The sequence below is a fragment of the Nyctereutes procyonoides genome, unplaced genomic scaffold, assembly GCF_905146905.1.
Source record: "Nyctereutes procyonoides isolate TBG_1078 unplaced genomic scaffold, NYPRO_anot_genome, whole genome shotgun sequence".
Taxonomy (NCBI): Eukaryota; Metazoa; Chordata; class Mammalia; order Carnivora; family Canidae; genus Nyctereutes; species Nyctereutes procyonoides.
In genome coordinates this window covers 17,812,223-17,833,783 of record NW_026575155.1, presented here as the reverse complement: position 1 = coordinate 17,833,783, position 21,561 = coordinate 17,812,223, and the positions used below count along the sequence as shown (strand labels likewise).

Sequence of the window (21,561 nt, the reverse complement as noted above, 5' to 3'; positions counted from 1 at the left end):
TCCAGAATGCCTCACCTTGCCTGCCCGGACACCGCACTCCGACGCCCTCCCCACCATGGCTCTGTCCTACTTCCGCGGCATCGTTTGCTTTCTGAGACGCTTATCCAACCCGTCCACTGGCCACCCGCTGCCCTGCGCCCGGAGGAGGGCCTGGGCCCTGAGCACCACCCTGGGCTGGGCGGCCTGGCCACACCGGGCAGACGGGGCGGGTTCCTGGCCGAGAGCCAGCCTGGGCTCCTGGATGCGTGCCCGGGGCCCCGGCCCTTTCTGGTTTGCCCTGTCGGGGGCGAGCCACGGTTGGGGCCGTGTCCCACCCAGAGCTCAGTGCCCAGCCGAGGCACAGAGGGCCCTCAGGGGCAGCAGAGGTGGGCACACCTGCACGCCGCACGGGGAGCTGGTGCAGCACGCACACGCCCCAGCTGGGCACACATGGTGGTGGAGCGAGGGCTGAGTTTTACTAATCAGAGGCAGCGTTTTCATTATTGTCCTTGTAGAAGTTTTGCAAAAGCAGCACTGGAAGGACCTTGCAAGTCAGACTTAAATTTAAAAAGGGGGAGGGGACGAGATCCCAACCTGTGTGAGAGAGAACCCGCTTCTCTGGGCAGGAGGCCACCGGAGGGCGTGCGCGTGAGTGTGCGTGTGCGCGTGTGTGCACGGGCCGCTGGTGCCGGGGACAGAGACAGGAGCCAGAGCCAGTGAGGGGCAGCGCACAACATTTATTGAACTGCAACGTGGTGCAGAGGCGCTTCCTGGCCCGCCACGCTGGAGATGCCTGCAGGCCCACGTCGCATCCCCGCACGCGACAGCTCGGTGACCTCAGGACTCCAGCGCCCACCTCGCCTGCACCTTGGCCCAGGACCCTGTCCTCTGTTCTCCCCCCTGGACCAGGACAGGCGCGCCCTGCCCCCCGCGCAGACCTGTGCGGACATGTGGATTGAGCGAACAGAGGCTTCGGGGAGCGGGGTCGGCAGGGGCGCTGGGTGGGAGCGGACCCGCTCAAAGCAGCCACAGTTCTAGGCGGTCTAGGACAGACGGCTTGTGGGAGGTGCTGTCAAAAGGTCAAACCAATTCTTAAACAGGTACACTGACACTAAGGGACGGTACTTCTAAAATGTCACAGATGGGAGCGCCCCCGAAGCATTTGAAATAATTAACACTGCATGCCAATGCATGAACACACGAGCATAAATTAATTCCGAGAGGTGTCGGGGACAGAGCCTGGAGCTGACACAGATCTAATATAGAGCCGCCTTGTCGGTGCGTGTATGTCTATGGCATAGATAACTCTCGTTAGTAAAGAAAACCTCTATTTATATTTGTGACGAAGGGCGGGTGGGCGGTCTGTACAGAGTGTGCGAGCGGGTGGAGGTCAGGGTTCACGGAGTGGAGGCCGTCAGCAGATTAGAGCGCACCCATCCCAGTGACCTCAGACGTCAGCCTGCAAGACACAGAGGCACAGGGGAGACAGGTCACAGTGTTCTGGTAAAACGGGAGCAGAAGCGAGGCGGGGCCTCCCCGTCTCAGCGTCGCCTCCCTCTTGGCTGTGAGATGTGCGGCCGAGAGCTGGAGACCACAGCGGGGCGGAGGGAGGAGGCCCCACCAGGGACCGGGTCCCTGTCACCGCATCAGGGGCCTGACAATAACCACCTGGGCACGCAGAGGCCCACGACCGATTCTGCAGCAGCTGCTTCGGGAGGGGCCGGCCTTGCGTGGCCCATGGGGTGGAGTGGAGGCGCCTCCCCGGGGCCTGACTCGATATTCTGAGTTAAAGAGGAGGGTCTGGCCCCAGGTGTGGTCACACTGCGTTCTCCAACACGTCCCTGGCCGGGGAAGTTGCAGGGCGTCACCGGGCCCTGGACGTAACCTCTGACCCTCACTCAGTTCCCAGGTCTGCAGCTCTGCAGGGCTCAGGGTGGTGGGGGCGGCGTCTTTACAACCACGGGGCACGTGAGGGCAGGGTGGCCCAGTAACGCGTTCCCTGATACTACTACGCGACCCAGTTACCCAAGGGTGAGGCTGACCGCAGGCCCGGGCCGAGGTGCCACAGCTCTCCGGGAACCAGACGGCTGTAACCATGTCCCCACCCCAGACTCTCCAGGGTGAAAGGTCAGGGGTGAATGTGCAGAGGGGGTGCGGGGCCCCCAGTCTGCGTGGAGACTGAGTCCATCACACCCCACCCCCACACCTAGCCCGGAGCAAAGCCACCGGAGAGGATGGGCCCGGTCTGGCTCCCGCCATGGCTAGCCAGTCCCTCTGAGCGTCTTGCTCAACCAGTGCATGAAGGACGGGGCCCTGGGGGCACGCACCTGGCGTTGATGAGGTACTGGGCGAGGCTGATGTTGGCTGGGGTCCCCGTGATGGTGATCTGGCGCTCCGATGACCCTTCTGTGGCATTGGCGATTTTGATCTGAGCTCCAGACATCTGTCGAATTTCATTGATTTTGGTCCCTTGGCGTCCAATTATGCAGCCTATTAGCTAGAAGGAAGGACGGAGGACTTCCTCAGAGAGGGGCTCCCCACCCCAAGCGGAGAGCCTGGGGAGGCCCGGGAGGGGCACAGAGCAGCCCTGGTGTGCACCCCACCCCAAGCTCTGCCCTCCCAGGAGCTTTCCTGCGGGGGGTGAGGCTGCAGACGCCCGGGCTCTGCAATGAGTCTTGACCAGACCCAAAGGGGAAGGCACCGGCCGCGTCACCTCGCCTGGGCTCCCTTGGGGACCTGGGAGACGGGAGCAGGTGGGTGCATCCCCAGGAAGGAGGAGTGTTCGTGTGAAGCCAGAGTTTATTAAAGTTCTCTGCCGCCCAAAACCCTGTCTTCTGACAAACTTGGGTGAAATTCTGAGGACATGTCAGACGTTCCCTTCCCTTCCCACCGTGTGACCCCCGGCCGCTCTGGGCCATCGTGCGGAGTGGGCAGCCATCAAGAACCAAGCAGCCAGAAGGACAGGAGCCAGGGCTCCCGGGGGCAGGGGCACGGCCCGCCGAGCTGTGTGCGGACAGCCGGGCGCGGGGGGCAGCTCCAGCAGGCACGGAGCAGGCCGGGTTGCGGGGAAGCTGCTCCCAGCACCTGTGCCCACCCTCAGTCCACGCGGCCCCGTGTTACAGGCGGCGCTGGGGCCGTGCGGGGCGGCGGCAGGAAGGAAGCTCGTTTACAGCCGCCCTGGACCCACGCGGGACGGCCCGGCTTTCGGGCGACCTCCACCTCTGGGCTACCCCAGCTGCCTCACCAGCCCTCTCCAGGTGTCAGCTTCCTCCACCTCCCACCAGCATCTCCTGGGCCCGCCCACCTCCCAGGCCCGCCCCACCTCTTAAGAAGCTCTGCCCCACCTCCTAGACCCCGCCAAACCTCCTAGGCCCCGCCCCCACCCCATCTCCCCAGGCCCCGCCCCACCTAGGCCCTGCCTCCCAGCCCCCATCACCCATGCTCTGAGCCCCCACCTCATCCCCCCAGGCCCCGCCTTCCCCATCTCCTAGGCCCCGCCCCCACTCCTAGGGCCCCGCCCTCACCCCATCTACCCAGGACCCCGCCCTCACCCCATCACCTAGGACCCCGCCCTCCATCACCTAGGCCCCGCCCTATCCCCAGGTCCCGCCCTACCTCCCAGGCCCCGCCCTCACCCCGTCTCCTAGGCCCCGCCCCATCCCCAGGGCCCGCCCCCACCCCATCTCCTAGGCTCCGCCCCCACCTCATCCCCCAGGCCCCGCCCTCCTCCATCTCCTAGGCCCCGCCCTATCCCCAGGTCCCGCCCTACCTCCCAGGCCCCACCCTCACCCCATCTCCGAGGCCCCGCCCTCACCCGTCTCCTAGGCCCCGCCCTCACCCCATCTCCTAGGCCCCGCCCTCCATCTCCTAGGTCCCGCCCCACCCCCAGGGCCCCGCCCCCACCCCATCTCCCAGGCCCCGCCCACCACTCCTAGGCCCCGCCCTCCTCCATCTCCTAGGCTCTGCCCCATCCCCAGGGCCCGCCCTCACCCCAGCTCCTAGGCCCCGCCCCATCTCCGAGGCCCGCCCCCGACCCCCCAATCCTTGGGCCTGACCCCGAGGTCAGTGAGGGAGGGAGACTGCTATGGTCACTGCCTTCATCCTTGACTTGTCCTCCAGCCGGAGAACCCTGGACGGCTGCCCTCCCACCTCCAGGCACGGCAGGGGCACGTGGGGCCGGCTGAGCCCCCCGAGGATGCCAGCCCTGCGGAGGATCCTCACACTTCCTTGGCCACTGGCAGCCCAATGTCCCTTCCAGAACCTTCCCCTTCAGTGCAAGTAGCGTTGGCTGAGTGGTCACCGGCCGAGAGCCTCCAGCAGAAGCGGTTCGTGTCTCCTCCGGGAAACCTGTCTGAGGAAGGCTGGCGGGTGTCCACGCTCTCCCTCTCTGACCCGGCGGGCGCAGAGGTCATGCCCCCCCCAGCCCTGCCCCGCAGCCATGGGCATGGAGGCGCCTGCACCTGGCCTCACCGGTCTGCTGCCCGCAGGGGGACCCGCGCTCGCCCAGCTCTCCCCTCTCACCCCGCGGGCGTCCACGGGGAGCCCGAGGAAAGTCACAGAGACACTTTCTAGAGCCGTGGCCCCTCTTGGCCGGATTCACAGCTGCACCCCAGAGGATGTGGGGACACACCTATCCCGCTCTTGTCCTGGAGCCGCCTGTGGGAGCCCTGAGATCTCTGGGTGGTTCTGGGGTTGGGGCCAGGGCCGGGGCCAAGTGTGGGGCGGCCGCAGGCACAGGGACTGTGACATCAGCCACAGAACCCACGGCCAGGGGAGCCGAGGAATGCCACCCGAGGCTGCCCACACGCGCTGCCGGCCCTGACCCGGCCTGGGTCCTGTCGCCACGTCCGCAGGGGGCTGTGTTGCGGAACTTACGCGTGGTTTGGGTTCCCACATGCGCCCTGTCGTCCAGAAGGCCCTGCACTGGCGACACAGGTGTGGACAAGACTTCCCTTAGCACAGCTTTGACCGGGGGCACAGACGGGTGTCGTGGCAGATGCGCGTCTGATGCACACACGCCTCCCCTGGGGCCGGGTGAGTACGAGAAAGCCCCCTGCCGTGCTGTCACCAAGTCCTCCCCCCAAGAAGCACCAGCTCGGAGCCCGGGGATCCTGAGGGCAGCCTCCTGAGGGGCGCACGGCCCCGGGGGCGGCCTGGCAGGGCGGTCGGCGTGCAAGGTGGCACCGTGTGCCCCAGGGGCCGCATGGAGCAGGCCCGCTGCTCACTCTCCAGACGAGCCTCATCTTCTTCCTCGTGTTTTCCGGGCTCATCCCACGTGCGGGAGGCAGGCCCGGCGTCAGGGAAGCAGTTTTGGTCAGAGGAGCCCGGGCAGGGCGTGGCCCCGCCTTTCCCACGGGCGAGGTGTGCCCGCCAAGATCGTGACGTGGGGGACGGTGTCGGGAGCTCCCAAGAGCAGAACCATCTCCCGTAGAGACGCAGGAGCACATCCCCTGCAGCTGGCACCAGGGGCCCCATGCCTGCCCCCCCCTCCTGCTCATCTGTGCGCACAGGACGGCCACCGCCCCGCAGCCACAGGCCTGTGCCTGTCTCAGGAAGAGGCTGGGGCGGGACGTCCCGGCCTCCCGGCGAGCAGCTGCCCCGCCCCCGGACACGGCCCCTGCCCGCCCCGCTGTCTTGGGCTCTGGCGGAGTCCGTGCGCTCTGGGTACGGGGCGGGTGGGGCTGAGCCTGGGCAGGGTGGCCCGTGAGGCCGCGAGCTGGGTGGGCCCTGGGCAGGATCAGGCGCGGGCTCCGGGCACGGGGCGTCCCGCAAGCACGTGACCCCACCTGCTCTTCAGGGGCCGGCGGGGGGCGGGGGGCAGCCTTCCCAGCCAGCTCGGCACCTGCCTGCTGATGAACCCTGAGGTCCCCTGGCTCCTCTCCTGCCGAGTGTCCCAGGACTGTGACATCACGTGCCTCTTAGGGCCACTGTACCCGACTGTGGGCAGCGAGGGGAGGGGGCCCAGGTGGGCCCAGGGGCTGGGGGTCAGGGCTGAGGGGTTGGGGCCTGGGGGTAAGGACTGGGGTTTGGGGGCTGGCAAGTTAAGAGGTGAGGGGTGAGGGGTCAGGGCTGGTGGGTCCAGGGTGAGGGGTGACAGGTGAGGGATTGGGGCTGGGGGTCAGGGCTGGGGATTAGGGCTGGCAGGTCAGGGGTGAGGGGGCAGGTAGGGGGTCAGGGTGAGGGGTTGGGGTATGGGGTTAGGGGTGATGGGTCTGGGCTGGGGCATCAGGGGTGAGGGGTTAGGGGTGAGGGGTCAGGGCTGGGGGTTAGGGCTCGGGTCAGGGGTGAGGGGTAAGGGCTGGAGGTCAGGGGTGAGGGGTTGGGGCTGGGGGATCATGGTGAGGGGTTGGGCATGGGGCTTTGGCACGGGGGGTCAGGGGTGGTGGGTCAGGGCTGGGGGATGGGGGCTGGGGGGTCGGGTGAGGGGTGAGGGGTTGGTGTTGGGGGACTGGGGCTGGCAGGTCAGGGGTGAGGGGTTGGGGTTGGGGGGTTAGGGTGAGGGGCCAGGGCTGGGGGATCAGGGGTGAGGGGTCAGGGCTGGGGGGTCAGGGCTGGGGGTCAAGGTGAGGGGTCGGGGCTGGGGGGTCAGGGGTGAGGGGCCAGGGCTGGGGGTCAGGGGTCGGGGCTGGGGGTCGGGGCTGGGGCATCAGGGTGTGGGGTCAGGGCTGGGGGGTTGGGGCTGGGGGTCAGGGGTTAGGGCTGGGGGTCGGGGCTGGGGGGTCAGGGTGAGGGGTCAGGGCTGGGGGGTCGGGGCTGGGGGTCAGGGGTCAGGGCTGGGGGTCGGGGCTGGGGGGTCAGGGTGAGGGGTCAGGGCTGGGGGGTTGGGGCTGGTGGGTCAGGGCTCGGGGGTCAGGGGGAGGGGTCAGGGCTGGGGGGTCGGGGCCGGGGGGTCGGGGCTGGGGGTCAGGGTGAGGCCGGGGAGGGTGAAGGCTCGGGCATACTCACATCATTGGGAATGGTGAGCTCGTGAGTGCTGGCCGGGGGGCTGGCGTCCAGACCTGGGTACAGCAAGGGGACAAGGTCAGGCGGCAGCCGGCTGTGCACACGGCACCCGGTGCCCACCCACGTGGCCCACGCGAGGGGCAACACGCCCTGTGCGCTCTCGGTGTCAGGCCACGCGAGGTCTGGCGTCCCCGCTCCCCTCACAGCCGGGACACAGAACCCGGCAGATGTTCTGCGCTTTCCCTTTGGGCGCGTGGGGATCCCGCTCCTGAGCAGCCAGGCACGGCTCGGGGCGCCCTCCAGGCCCTGGGGGCCCTGCGCAGCGCGGGTGTGCGGCCTGGGCTTCCTGGCAGAGCCCCGCGCCCTCCGCCCAGGCAGAGCCAAGGGCCCCGCACCACGCACTCCACGGCCCGGCCCCACGGCGCTGTCCTGCAGGGAGGCCACGCGCTCCCGCTCGGTGCGGACACAGGCCTCCCCGGCCGCCAGGCCCCCGGCTCCCAGGTCTACGGTGTCCCCTCTGAGCACAGACCGCCTCTTGCAGGGCGAGATCTACCAACGGGGGCGACAGATCCGGGCACCCTCACCCTCGCCCTCGCGACTCCTCGTCCACCCACAGTGGACACGCCGTCCTCACTGCAGGCCCCACAGCCCCGACCCTGCAGCCCCCACCCACGGGACCACTGTCGCAGTCTGGCTCGTACCGTCAGAATGTTCCGGAGCCCGAGCCCCCTCCTGTCCCCCCTCCTGGTTCCCGCCTCTGCCTTGGCCCTCGGCCCACTGTGCCCAGGCCCAGAGGCCCGGGGAGACGCAGTCGGACGCCCACCCTCCTTCCCCTCTCCCTGCGTCTTCCTCCTGTACTTGTGTCCCCAGCAGCAGACATGCCGCAGTCCTCAGCCTCTGCCGGGAGCGTCCCCACCGGGCCCCGCCGTGCTGGGGGCGCCAGGGGCAAGTGCTGGGCGAACCCCTCCATCCTGAGCTGCCGTTTCCTTTCGCACAACCACACCCGGGGTTTCTGTCCTTTATCTTGTTCCCATTGAGACGTTTTCGGTGCAGCTGCCTGGTTGTCCGACCGTCCATACGCATTCCGCAGAGAGTGACCTCGGAGGAGAGGTCCTCGGTCCTGCGTGGGTCCCGTCAGGACCTCGGCAGCTGCCTCGGGAGGGTGGAGGCCGAGCGCCGTGTCCGCTCACCTCGGTGTACTCCGACCCACGGAGGAAAGTACGAGGCTTCTTTTCAAGAGGGAACTGAGAGCGACGTGCTGGGTCGGGGGCGCAGCTGCTTCCCGCTGGCGCCCCCGCACCTGACGACCACGTCCCTGGCGGGGAGTCCCCCTCACCAGCCGCGGATGCCACACACATCGGGCGGGACTCCAGCCTCGCCCCGCGAGCCCCACCTGCTTCGGGAGCATCAGTGACGCTGTCCCGGGAACCACGCATCCTACTCCACCTGCGGCCACTGCGGGACACGTGTGCGTGTGTGTGCCCCGTGCTCTCCCTGTGGGTCCCCTGGGGCGGGAAGTCATCCTTAAAGAGGCCATGTGCACACGTGCCGCGTCCTTGAGGCCCACGGAGGTGCTGCGGGAGCCGTGGCAGGGTCGGTGGGCGGCTGGCGGGGCGGGGGCTGCGTCCCGGGCAAGCCAGGCCCTTGGTCCCACCAGCCCCGGGTAATCGTAGGAAATCACCGATGAGGTGCAGAGGGCTGACGGGCACACGTGTTGTCACCACCACCGGCTGTGGCCGTCATGAGGCTTGACACCCATTTCCATAATCAGAACGTCTTGTCTTTTCATTCTGTACGCTCTGCATTCGCTTGATCAAAGGCTGCGCTGAAATGGGGCCCTTCGGGGGCGCACGGAGCATCGGAGCGGGAGCCCGGGGCGCAGAGCAAGGCCCTGACGGGTGGAAGCACTGCCCGCCGCCCTCCCCTGCAGCCGGACACCTGCCCCTGCCCCTGCCCCTGCCCTGGCCGACCGGGGTGGAACCCGCTCCGCCCCTCCACGAGCTCTCAAGTGGCGTCACTCCCCAAACACGCGGCGTCCCGGGCTCTGCAGACCCGCGCCTGCCCTGCCCCAGCCCCGGGGTTGACTGGGACCAGCCGGTGGGGACCAACCCGGCCCGGCGCCCTGCCCCGAGCGTGTGCCGCCGAAGCACACGGCACCTCCTGTACCGCGGCCCCACGTGCGTGCTGCCCACAGCAGACGCTGGCCCACCCCACGGGGCCTTCGGGGCTGCGACCTGCACCCCACGGCGCCCGGAGCAGACCCGCTCGCCGACGCAGAGGCTGCGAGGTGTGCGTGCGGACGTGGCGCCGGCGCTCGGGCTCCGTCCTGACAGCACCGCCGCCCCCGCCACCCCTCACTGAGGCGCTCACGTCCCCGCGCACACGCAGTCGGGCCTCCGCACCCCTCCTCCCGCCCGGTCGGTGACCCGGAGCCCGAGCAGGGGCAGCAGGGGCGGCTGCCCGGCCTCCTGGGCCTGCGCTCTCTCGCTCAGTGAGCTTCGTTTTACCTGACGACTGGCCCATCAGATTTTGAGCTTCTTCGGAGGAGTGTAAAGGCAGCTTTTCTCCTGGAGAGCAAAGAAGAGACAGATTTAATGTTTTGCCCTCAAGGAGATAAGCAAGGTCACTTCAACTAGGGAAGCTCAAAATCTGACTGGCGCATGCACGGCCGACCCATGCGTCCAGCGAGCGGTCACCTGCACGGCTGCCGAGGCGATGCCCTGCCGTCGCCAGGGAGACACCGCCGCCCTAAGGCCCTCCCCCACCCCGGGGCCACGTGGGGTGCCGGTGGCCACCACGCCCTGGGCGGGGGCTGGCGCAGCTCAGTTCTCCCCGGGGCAGGGCCGGCGGCCATCCCGGGCAGGTGTCGCTCCTGGGCCGTGCACGGCCTCCCGCACAAAGGCGTCCCCGTCCGCTTGTCGGAGCTCGGCTCCCGGGGACAACAGGCTTCAGGGCTGTGGCCAAGTGGATGCGCTCAGCCGGGCGCCCCGGGATGCCCGTGGGCAGCGGAGGTCCCTGGGCCACAAGGCCAGCGGGAGGCAACCAGCCCCCCGCGGGAGACACACGCACGCAGAGCTCCCGCCCGGCCCTCTGCGGCGTGCACACCGCCGCGTGTCTACACTGCGTCCTTGGCGTCCACAGCTAGAACTGTACCTGCACCGCTCGCCGCCCCGAATAATGACAGTTCAGAAAGAGTCCCCAGGTGAGAAGAGAGGAGGTCAGAAAGGGCAGCTGGGTACGTACCGGGGAAAGCGGGGTTGGTCTGTCCGAGGGGAGGAAAGGGGGTTTGCTGCATGGCCAGCTGGTGGAGCTTGGTCAACTGCTGGGGTAGGAGGGACACGAGAGCTAAGAAGATTATTGTCATCGAGCACAAGTCACACCAAATTAAAACGGCAGTAACAGAACGTTGTACAAATAGATAGAGGGGGGCCATGCGGACACATGGCAGACGCAGCGGACGCAAGGACTTGGCCTGGGACACCAATGGGCCGCTGGGCGGGCGCGCACCCAGGTCCTTTCCTCTGCTCGGCTCGCTGGCGGCTTGCACACACCTGGCGGCCGTGACCCCCAGGCCGCACGCGGGCCCCCGGGCTCCCTGGGGAGGCTCTGAGAGCCCCCGAGCAGGGCCCGCCGGCCTGAGGGGCTGGGAGGTCACGGTCCCCGCAGAGCACTCGCGCCGGTGACCCGGCCCCGCCCCAGCCCTGGACCCCGCGCGGCCAGCAGCGCCTCCAAGAGGCAGCCAGGGCTGCTCGAGTCGGCTCACCTGCGTCCTCCGTGCCCACTGGGTCACTCTGTCCCCTTGACCCCCACCCCCGGAGCTCTCTTCCGTTGCTATTTGGGCCTCACTTCTTTTCCTTTTCTTAACCAGGCTCCCCGTCCAGTGTGGACCTCCCTGAGATCACGACCTGAGCGGAGGTGGGGAGTCTTGCGCTCCATCGCCTGAGCCACCCAGGCGCTCACCCCGGCCTCTTTTCTTAAGGAGAAACCCGAAAGAACAGAAAGTAAAAGTAAGTGGCCCTATTTTGGGAACCGAGGGCTACGAGATGGACGCTCAGCGGGGAGTCCTCAGGCCTAGCTCACGGCCGGGCCTGCACCGCACACCCTGGGACGCGCGTAGCTGCTGACCCCCTCCCGATGGCCCACCCACCCTGAGCCCTGGACTCCCGCCCGGAGGGGGGGCACACTCAGAGGGGAGCTGGCGTCCCCACTGCGGCACGAGTGTGTCAGGGAGGCGGTGACCGGGCCCAAGACACTCGGGGGCCTTCTCAGACGCGCCTCGGAGCAGCAGGGCAGCGGGAGGCCGTGGGCCATCAGCAACGCAGCCCCACACAAACACAGACACGGACACGCCGCCCGCCGGCCTGCCCTGTGGGTGCAGCTGTGGCAAATACCCTAAGGTACCCGGGGCACGGGGGACGAGGAGTGGGTGGCACTGTCTGTGGCTGAGGTGCTGCCAGGGGCCCGAGCGCACAGACTGGTCCCCTGACCCTGTGCCCAGCTGGATGGGACCAGGAGCCCCAGGGGCCGCATGCGTAGCAGGCACAGGTCAGGACACCCAGCAGGCTGCGCTCTGAACCCACCCGCGGCGGGGCTGGAAGCAAGGCTAAGGTTACAAGGTTCCCAGGATGGAGGAGGAAGCCTGCTTCCGGAGACGGCCAGGGGGGCTCAGGGCTGAGGGCGGGGGGACCATCACGGTGCTCACACGGGGGGGGCGGGGGGCGGCCTGCTGCGTGGCCACCCCACGGGCTCCAGCCCTTTGCCCAGGGCACTTGCACGGCCCCGGCAGCCCTGGCCCCGCTGCTCTGTGCTCCTCCCGAGGGCGGGTCCTCTCCCGTCCTTCCCGAGGCCCAGGCGTACAGCTGCGTGTCGCTCAGGACAGCAGGGAGAGCCGGGCCCTGGCGGCGGACCTGGCCTGGGGCAGCGCCAGCACCAACCGGCCTCGTGGAGATGCGCTCGTCTGGTGCCACAGGCCCCCGTCCTGATCTGAGGGGCCACGAAGTGTTGTCCACCTCGGCTGGGGACAACCACCATCATGAGCAGCCTGCGGCTTCCCCACGCACCTGTCCACAGCTCCGCGACCTCGGGTGCTCCCTTGGTCTGTCCATCGCCTCCCTGGCAGGTAGGGGGATGGGGTGCATGCGGGGGGCCTGCTCCAGAGCCCACGGCCACACGTGTCACAGGCACACACGAGAAACGCTCCCCGCGGCCGTGCACTTGTGCTGGAGTCGCCGCCCGCAGGCCCTACGCCTGCCTTCCTACTGCCACGCACTGGCTGCTGCTTACGACGAAACGGCCACGCTCCCTCCACCCAGGCACCGTGGAGGCAGGGACGTCTTGGGGAGACTGGATGGGCACACGCTGGTGCCTGGATTGACATCGGTCCGGGGGGCGGGTGGCCAGAGGGGAAGCCTGGTGATGGATGTCAGCTGGCCTCCCTCTGGTCTTGGCTCGTCCCTAATTTGTCCGGCGCTTCTCCTCCTTGGGATGCAATCTCTACGTGTCTTAAGGGAGGCGCATGAAAAGTGCTAAGAGGACTCCTGCTTTTTGAGCTATTTCTGCCCTTAAACCATCAGACGTCGGGCACTCACATGCGCCTGCACACGGCGGGGAGGGGCCGCAGGGGAGGGTGTCGTGAGACGGGCGGCTCCCTGCCCCTCAGCTCTTCCACTGGATGTTGGGTTGGGGCAGACAGACAGACGCTAAATGCAGACAAGGGCTACGGTCGCAGGTGCACAAGTGTGGAGGTACCACGCGGCGGGCGCACCACGCACGGGCCAGCGTGAGGAACGGGCCACCGTGCGACGTAGGCTGTGCTCATGTCTCCCCTCCCGTGAGACGCTTGTGTCTTCTTCGCCCATTTCTCTCCTGGGTTCACTTCCGCTCACTCACAAAGACCCCTTTTATATATATGTATATTTTTTTTCCCTTTTATATTTTGGATGCTAATCCTCTTTCAGTTGTCTGTGCTGAAAAGATCTTGTCCTCACTCTCCTTTGGTGTCTTTAGAGAAAAGATGATTTTTAGACTTTAATGGAGTCCAGTTCATTACTATTTTCTTGGTGGTTTGTGCTCACTGTCTTGCTTACGAAACACTTCCTGGACCTGAGAACAGAGGGATCTTCTCTATTTTCCTCGAAAGGTGCTGTTTTCCTGTCTTGTGTGACAAGTGTTCGGGTCTTTGTTCCCACGTGGATGACCATTTACAGATATTTCATGTTCCTATCCATGAAATTGGTATGTTCCCCTCCCCTTTTTTTCATCTTTTGGTCTTCTTCAACTTTTTTTTTTTTTAAAAAGGTTTATTTATTTAAGACAGAGCGAGCGAGCACGTGTGGAGGAGGAGGAGCGGGGAGAGAGTCTCAGCCCTCTGCGGGGCTCAATCTCACGACCCTGAGGTCATGACCTGAGTCGCTCACCTGACTGAGCCACCCAGGTGTCCCGCATCTTCTTTAACTTTCAATAAAAACAAGTTGTTTTTTTTTTTTTTAAAAAGGTCATCTTTTAATTATTGATGTCAATAATTAAATTAACTGCTTTGCAGTAAGAGAGTGCAGCCTGTGGGATTCCAGTTTGGGACACGTGGGTTTTCTCAATGGCGTGATGTGTGATCCAGTTGTGTAGACGCCTCCGGTATGGACTTCAGCGTCGTGTAGACATGTGTTCCATCCACACCAGTCACAGCAGAGCTCGGTGCAGGCTCCCTACGTCTGTCAAATTCCCTTCACGGTTTGCTACCTTTTCTCTGCATGTACTTGCAGATAGGCTCCAGGTGCACACAAGCGTTGAATTTGTATCTTCTGGGGGAACTGAGCCTTTATCGAGACGTAAGCGATGAAACATAGACTTGGCTTTATTATTTTTTTTTAATTTTTTTTTTTAGACTTGGCTTTAAAGTCCTGTTGCTCCCCCCCCCAACCCCCCGTTAATGTTGATAGGTAAGACTTCTTTTCTTTTCTCTCTCTCTCTCTTTTTTTTTTTTTTTTTTGTTGATTCAACATGGAGATGAGAAGAATTTGCCAAGTTACAGGGGTTTCTTTCAGTTAGTATTTTTCCATGAGAGCTTTTTCTATCCTTTCAATATTTCTGGGTCCTTATTCTTTAGGTGTGTCTCTTGGGATAAAAAAAATGCTAGAGTTTTCCCCCCGTTTTGCTATTTGTCTAAAAACCTAATTTTTTTTTTTTTTGGCTGTTTTTTCTTTTTTAGTCAGACAGCCCTTTTTTAACTGGAACACTGGTTTTACTTTGATCACAAATACATGCATAAGGGACTAATTTCTGCCACTTTATTTTGTTTTGCACCTGTGACTGTCCTGACTGGACAGGCATGTAACAGGAGGAGGGACCTGGACAGACCAGTTTCCCCTGCCCCTGGCCCCTCTGCACCTGGTGGCAGTCACGTAAGTAAGCTGTTACCTGTCAGTGGTCACTCTGGCATCTTAACGCGCACATTCAAGGTCTAAACTCCATATCCGCCTCTTCTGGGACGGCACCCTGGCCTCCAGAAAGCTTGGACCCCCTTGGCTCACTGAAGCATACATCTCCTGTTTTATATATATATATATTCATTCATTCATTCGTTCATTGAGGGGGGGGGGCAGAGACACAGGCAGAGGGAGAAGCAGGCTCCATGCTGGGAGCCTGACACGGGATTTGATCCGGGGACTCCAGGATCATACCCTGGGCCAAAGGCAGGTGCCAAACCGCTGAGCCACCCAGGGATCCCCTACATCTCCTGTTTTTGTCCATTTGTTGTTATGTTAATCCCACAGGTCAGACGGCCTTGATTTTACAATTTTTGCTTTCCTTTACCGACATGTTCACATTTTAGTGTCGTCACAACCATTGGTAGTTCCTGGCCTATTCCTGCGTTAATGAAACAAGCTCCTCGTCCCTGTCTCCAGGCTTCCCTCCACAATCACTGTCCTCCTGAAGGGCTGGGGGCACCCATACAGACCCGGTGGCCACCGCTGTCTGCCTACAAATCCTAGGATGTGGGTCCTTGGAAGATCTTCTTAGAACAGAAGCCTGGGTTGACCATTACTTTCTGTGTCGTGACACCACCTTCTGGCTCCCGGGGCGGCTGGTGCGATGTCCCCTCGCTTTCTCTCTTGCTCCTCTGTTACCTTCCTTTTCTGACAACTTGAGAGGTTTACTTTTGGTCCTGATGTCGTGTGGTTTTACTTTGATAAACAGAAAGTGGGTTTCTTTGTATTTATCTTGTTTGGGGTTTGTTTGGATTCCTGAATGTGAGGATTGGCTTCTTTTATTGATTCTGAGAAATTCTCAGTGCTTATCTTCTAGAATCTTCCGTCACTCTGTGTGATGATCTCTTGGGGGCTCCGATGGGATGAAAACATAGATTTTGCCTCTGAGGAGGGGCGGGCTGGGGCGAGGAAGCCAGGCACCCAGAGGCTCAGCAGGAGAGGGGGCTGTGTTCACCGGCGGTAGGGGCAGGGAGACGTGAGCTGGCGAGCCTCCTGCTTTCCCACCCCGGAGGTCAGGGCCGGGTGTGTGGGCGCCTCCCTACCACTCCGAGCCGCAGGTCCTGGAGGGAAGAGCAGGGCAGAGGTGTGGCCCAGCAGCCGGTGGGCTCAGCGTGCTGGCTCCTCTCCCTGGGGTTCCCACCGCAAGGTGCGGGAGCCTCTGCGCCCTCCCCATGGGTTCTGGAGGAGGCGAGTGGCAGCCCTTGGGGAGTTGGTTCCACAGCCACAGCGAAATGCGAGCGGACAGCTAGGAAACACTGCCCACGGAGGACCTAATAACATGCATCTTCCCACCGATGTCTCTCACTTGTGTTGTGACTCCCATGTTGCCGTCTCCACTGCTTACTCTGAGGAACACGCTGCCTGGACTCCTGGACGCTGGGCACCACCGGGGCTCTTCAGTTCTGGCGGTGAGCTTTTGAAGCCACCATTCCCTTGCGTGTGAAACTGGGGGGCTGTCCCGACCGCCACCCCGCAGTCAGTGCCAGGCCCAGGCGGGAGGCAGAGGTCGCAAACCCTTAGTTGTCACCTCCCATGTGAGGCTGGGTTTCGGCTTGCTTTTGGGGCCCCTTGGGTGAGGGGGGCTTACGGGAGGGACTCGGATACCCTGACGAGTGGCAGAGAAGCATCACACGTGGGGGGCGGCTTGAGGCTGACTCTTCCCTCCCTCCCATGTGACCGCATGTCTGTTCCTGGGGTCCCACATCCGAGTCCCTGCTGCCTCCTCTACCACATCTGAACTCAGCGGACCAGGCGGTCAGGCCATGGCTGAGGCCGTCCCCCCCACACCCGGCGTCCCGGTGCTTCTCCAGGGCATGTCCGGGAGGACTGAGGCAAAACGAGTGAGTGGCAGGCGAGACCCTGCAGGGACACTGGCCAGGCCGCAGGGAGGGTGACCCAGAGTGCGCTCTTCAGCACCAGGCAAGGACGAAACACGTACAGGTTCGTTCTAGGTGAAGGAGCACTTGGCTCTACGAAAGCGGTTTTCCCACAGGCTGCCTGAGGGTCCTGGTGGCGTGTCAGCCACCGTGGCTCAAGTATTTATTACAAAATAAGGTAGCGCTTCCTACCAGCATGACACCTGGGTTCTAGGAAACCAAGCCTTTGCAATCCCTACTGACCGCTAAGCTCAGCTAAACGCTGCCTTCCTGGCCATCATCATGGATGTCACCAGACAGTTGTTCTGGATGGAGCATCCCGTCTTCAACGCCGCGAGCCTGCAGGCTGCCCACGTTCTCCGAGCTCCCACCACAGAGTCCCAGCAACTGCGCAGCCGCGGGGGCCGGTCTACACCGCACAGAGGGCTGTTCCATGAGAATAGCCCAGTGTCTTGGGTCTCTACCAAACGTAAGAAGGCAATTATGCAACAGTTAGAAGTTTGATCGGTCTGAGAAAAAAGCCTGCGGAACTACCCACTTTTAAGAGATTCTGAGAAAATCATGCGGGAAGACACAACCACCAACTAACATAAAAATCAATCAGCCAGGCTGAAGTTCCTCAGCCTCACGCAGGTGTGCACACCCACAAACCTGGGACTTCAGGCCAGAAATGCTCCTCTGTTGGCTCAGGGGCTGCAGGAAACCTCAGGCCCCACCTAAGAGCCGTGCCCTGGGGTCAACCGCCCTTTACTAGGGGCCTGACCACTGTGTCTCCTGAGCTTTAAAAAAGCCAACAGGCCAGGTTTTCCAATCTGCCCTTGCACACGTACCTGCACTTCCAGGGGGCACAAGAGCACCCGGCCCCACGTTAAGTGAAGACTGTGCTGTCACCCGAGTTGCATCCCGGCCTCCCATCACCCCCACTCGGGGACGTCTGTGGGATGGGAGTGAACGGGTGGACAGAACTGGCACCGCTCACAAGCCACCGAGGGCAGGAGATCTCCCCGCGATGGTACTGAACCGACGGCCCGCGCCCCCCACATTCTCACTCGGCCTGGCCGAGTTTCCGGAAGCCCTCGCCTGCTCCGCCCGGACGGCTCACTGCCACGTCTGCGCCAGCCCACCTCAAACTCACAGGGGTTTGCAGACGATGCCAACGCCCGCCCGCCTGGCGCCACCTCCCCCGCACGAGTCTCAGGTCACACGCAGGAAGCGCTTTCTCGAGGGAGACTGTGAAGTCTGGCAACGTTCAGAATGGTTTAGAGAAGGAAGGGCTTCCCCACGCGCCAGGCTCGCCGCACCTGCTGAAAGCAACGCCAAGGCGGATCCCCAGTTCCTCCCGGCCTTGCCCCAGTCCCCTCCTCCCTCCCCGGACCCGCCCTTTGCAACCGGCTCACGCAGGCGTCCTGGCCCCGGCCCCCCGCACGCGTCTAGATCCCTGTGGAGAGACGACCGTGGATCATGGCTGCTGCCCTGTACCTGCTGCACACTGTCTCCCCGCCCCCTGTACCCCACGGTGCATTTCCGGGTGTCCCCATCCTCAACCCTGACGCCACACAGACTGTGACACACTCAGGGCGGCTGAGCAGGCCCCGATGGTGGAGCATGCGGCTTCAGCCCTCGGACGAAAGCCAAGGCCCTTCTGTTGGCTTTGTCTTCGGGGGTGGGGGGTGCGGGGTGCTGTTGCACCTTGGGCTCCCCAGGGGGAAATTCTAGCTTTACCAGACGTTCAAACGTCCCCTCCCGCATCTCTTAGAGCACCTGGCTGACAGCGTGTCATCTAACTTCTCAGGTGGCTGTAGGGCACCCCCGTCCCTGGCTGCTAGGGCGGGTGCCACGGGCAGAGCAGCCTTGCGGCCACCGCCTGAGGCCCTGTGTGCGGAGGAAAGCCCCAGAGTGCAGCAACGATCAAATCAATTTGACATCAGGCCAAGTCCTCCAAACGAGTAGAATTAGTGCTAAGAGGTTAAAGGTTACTCAAGGTCATATGGATACGACACAGGTCAGGAACATTGAGAGAACGGTATTAATATTATTGCGTAATATTAATATTAGTAGCAAGTAACAGCAGCATGCAGGTGGGTAACGGTAATGAGAAGAGAAGGCGAGGGAGGCAGAGTGGAGACTCACATCTGGGTGGGGGATGGCGTACTGTCCCTGGATCGTGTAGGCCTAGGAAGAGAGACACACGGTCAGGTCGCGAAGCCGCCAGCCCCGCGTGCGCCCACCGGAGGCCCTCCCCCGGGGACGGGGCTTCCCGTGAGCAGGCCCAAGGCCCCGAGGTCAGGGCATCTCCTCGCATAACGCATCCCTGCCTGCCCCCCAGTAGCTCAGGACAAAATCGGAACCCCCAGGGCACTGGGAGGTGTAGACTGGGGGGTGTCCTGGCGCCAGGCCTCAGCGGCACCCACGGGCGGGCAGGCGGCTGGAGCTACAGCCAGGCGGGGGCCGGGAGCCGCCCACCCCCAGCCCCGAGAGCTCAGAGCGCAGGAGTGGGCAGCGCCAGGCGGCTCCCTACTCCCCGAGGTTCTTAAAACCAAACCCCTGCCGGGATCGCTAGTTATTAACCCTCTGACTCGTCATCAACTTTTTACAAAGTATTTATCCCAAGAAAACCAGGCCGAAGAACCTCTAAAAGGTGACTCAAAACCAATTCTGCGAAGCAGACGAAGAAAAGCGCCCATCACAGGAGGCCCGACCTGCACACGCAGGGACGGCTCCCGGGGGGCCAGCGGGGTCCCCCCGGCTTCACCTTCCAGGTGGCGGCCTGCACCAGCCGCAGCGCCCGCGTGGGCCTGGGCCCCCTCCGCCTGCCCGCCCCCTCCTGCCTCAACCGTCCACCAGCCGAGATGCTCCCAAAACTCACAGCCGGAAACACACGAACCACAGGTGTGAAGGGAGAGTGAAGACCGGAGACTTGCTGCCAGGCCTCGCGGGCTGTGACGGGGCACGTGCCACACCAGCCCCGGGCAGCTGCGCTCAGGGGTCCACCACGCGGGTCTCCGTGCCACAGCCCGAGGGGACACGTCCCCCCACCCCGTGTCCACGTGTGCACCCGAGGGGAACCCTGGGTCAGCGCGAGGGTCCTGTCTGGGGACCGACCACACACCGAGGGGCGAGGCCCAAGGTGCGGCCAAACCATGGCTTTTGGATCTGCGGGGAGCACCAGGGGGAGCCCCGGGCACGTCACGGTCGCTAAAGGTGTTCCGAGGGGTAGAGGGATCTTATCAGATGCTCCAGGTGAGGGGGGAGCTGTGCACACGGAGCGTGGGGGCGTGGCCCTGAGGTTTGCGGAGGTGCCACCAGGCACCTGCTCTGACGTGTCACCACCTGTAACGGCCCCGGGACACGCCCGCCGCCACAGGCCCGTTAGGTCGGGACCTGTATGTCCGCGCGAGCTGCACACGCTTCCCGGCAGGGCAGTTCTTTGCCCGGGCGTCTCTGGCTCGCTCTTGCCCAGGGAATTCTGAATTCCACTTGAGGTGTGAGCCTCTCCCGGGCTCTCTGGACACAGGGAAGGTATAAAAGTCTGGACGGAAGCGTCACCACGTGTGACCTGCCTGTGATGCAGGGCTGATGCCCCTGGCGGGCACCTGCTGGCCGGTGGGCCTCCCGGGCCCTGGAGGGCCAGAGGCGTGCATCCCGGCGCAGCGAGGTGCAGGCCACGGCTCTCAGGGCCGGGCTCAGATCACATTCACGCCCCGTTTCTCAGCGTGTGCCGTGGCTCCTCTGTCCCCGCAGGGCCGAGAAGGACCACTGGCGGGAGCGACCGTCCCGGGGGCACGGATGCAGGTGCCTATAGCCTGAGCACAGCCTGGGGGACATGCCCATGATGGGGTGGCCTGGCTGTCCTGGGCTCCCGTGGCTTCCTGGGCCCCCGACTGTGCTAAGGCGCCTCCCTTTGGGCTGAAGGCCTGTGCTTTGCCACGTGGCGCCGCCGTGGGTTTGTTCACGTGTCCGGGTCCAGGCTACTGGGCTGTCTGGGTGCCCCTTGGTGCCTCTGGCCCTGCTTTCTGACCTGCAACATGGGGCTGCGACGGGAGGGCACAGCGACATGAAGGGTCCAGCCCAAGGGCAGGGCTGCCGGGAGACCTTGGCCAGGGGGGGGTGCGGTGCTGGAGGGAGCTGCCCACATGCTGCTCGTGGGGGTCTCTGCCCCTCGTCTAACGTGTGCGTCAGTCTGGAGGATCTGATAAGATTCCTTTAAAATGCAGATTGTTATCTGACTTTGTCAATGAAAAAATCATGACCGTTTCCACCCGACCTGGGTCACCTCCGAAAATTCCCCGTCTTCACTCTCCCTCCAACAAAGACACATGTCACCGCCAGCTGGACGCAGAGCTCCTCCAGGCACCACCGGCCGGGCGTCGTCCGGGGTCCTCCACCCCCGCTGTCATGACCCCGGGGTGTGTGGCACAGGTGCCCGATGGCGGGTGGGCCCTTGCGGGGAGGCGTGCCCCGACCCTCTCCTCGGCTCTCTAGGCCCCACTGATGAACTGCCGGCCTCGGATGCAAATCTCCCGGCGACACCTGGCCGCCCAGGCTCCGGGCCGGTGGGGGAAGGGGGCCAGCGGCTCTGGGCACAGCAGCAGGTGTGCAAGCAGGTGCTCCCGGCCCGGCTGGCTGGGGCAGGGCGGGGCAGGAGGCCGTCGCCGCGCCCGGGGGCTCTCGCCCGGCTGGGTGCCCCCTTCCCTGCTCCCAGGGACCCCCGCACAGTGGAGCGTGCGCTCCAGGGGGAACGGGACCCTGCTCGTGCAGCTCAGCTGCTTCAACCTGGAGCCACGGGGCCACGGGCACGCCCCGCCCCTCCGCTAAGCTAGATCTGGGCAGGCGCGGCCTGGGCAGGAGCGTGTTCGTCCTGTGCCCGGCCCGGGGGAGGACGCTTCCAGGGCCCAGTGCCGCGGGGTGCCCCCCCCCCGCCCCTGCCCCGAGCCACCGGGCCGCGGGCCGGAGAGCTCTGCATCCAGCGCGGGTGGGGTGGGAGACGTGCACGTGACAGGGGAGAAAACCTGAGTGCACTAACGGGCAGCGGCGGGGGCTGCAGTAAGAGGCTGAGGTTGGCAGTGGAGGCCGCGAGCGGGTCGGCTCTTACCTGACCACCTGCAAAAATGACAGGGGTGGAGGCGGGCTTTGGGCGGTAGGGGATGGTGGCACCTTTCGGTGGGGACTAGGAAAAGGGACAGGAGAGGGAGAGAGAGCATTAGAGCAGCTTCGCAGGCCAGGACCTGGTGAGGGGGCCTCCAACCCGAGCCCGCCCCCGCGCTGCCGCCCGCCCCGCC

General features: G+C 64.3%; 1 protein-coding gene across 3 annotated transcripts in view; it reads right to left on the bottom strand.

Annotated features, from left to right (window-relative positions):
- Window positions 1–696: 696 nt before the first annotated feature.
- PCBP3 (poly(rC) binding protein 3) overlaps window positions 697–21,561 on the bottom strand; it is a 246,375-nt gene continuing 225,510 nt past the window's right edge. For 2 of the 3 annotated variants that reach the window (XM_055313452.1, XM_055313454.1), the window contains 7 exons: window positions 21,375–21,449; window positions 18,413–18,454; window positions 10,165–10,243; window positions 9,429–9,488; window positions 6,925–6,977; window positions 2,307–2,476; window positions 697–1,438 (listed from right to left, as the gene is read on the bottom strand). In XM_055313452.1, coding sequence (XP_055169427.1) covers window positions 1,402–1,438; window positions 2,307–2,476; window positions 6,925–6,977; window positions 9,429–9,488; window positions 10,165–10,243; window positions 18,413–18,454; window positions 21,375–21,449 — 516 coding nt within the window. In that variant the 3' untranslated portion in view covers window positions 697–1,401. The remainder of the gene's footprint in view (window positions 1,439–2,306; window positions 2,477–6,924; window positions 6,978–9,428; window positions 9,489–10,164; window positions 10,244–18,412; window positions 18,455–21,374; window positions 21,450–21,561) is intronic. The other variant, XM_055313455.1, reaches the window with a different exon arrangement.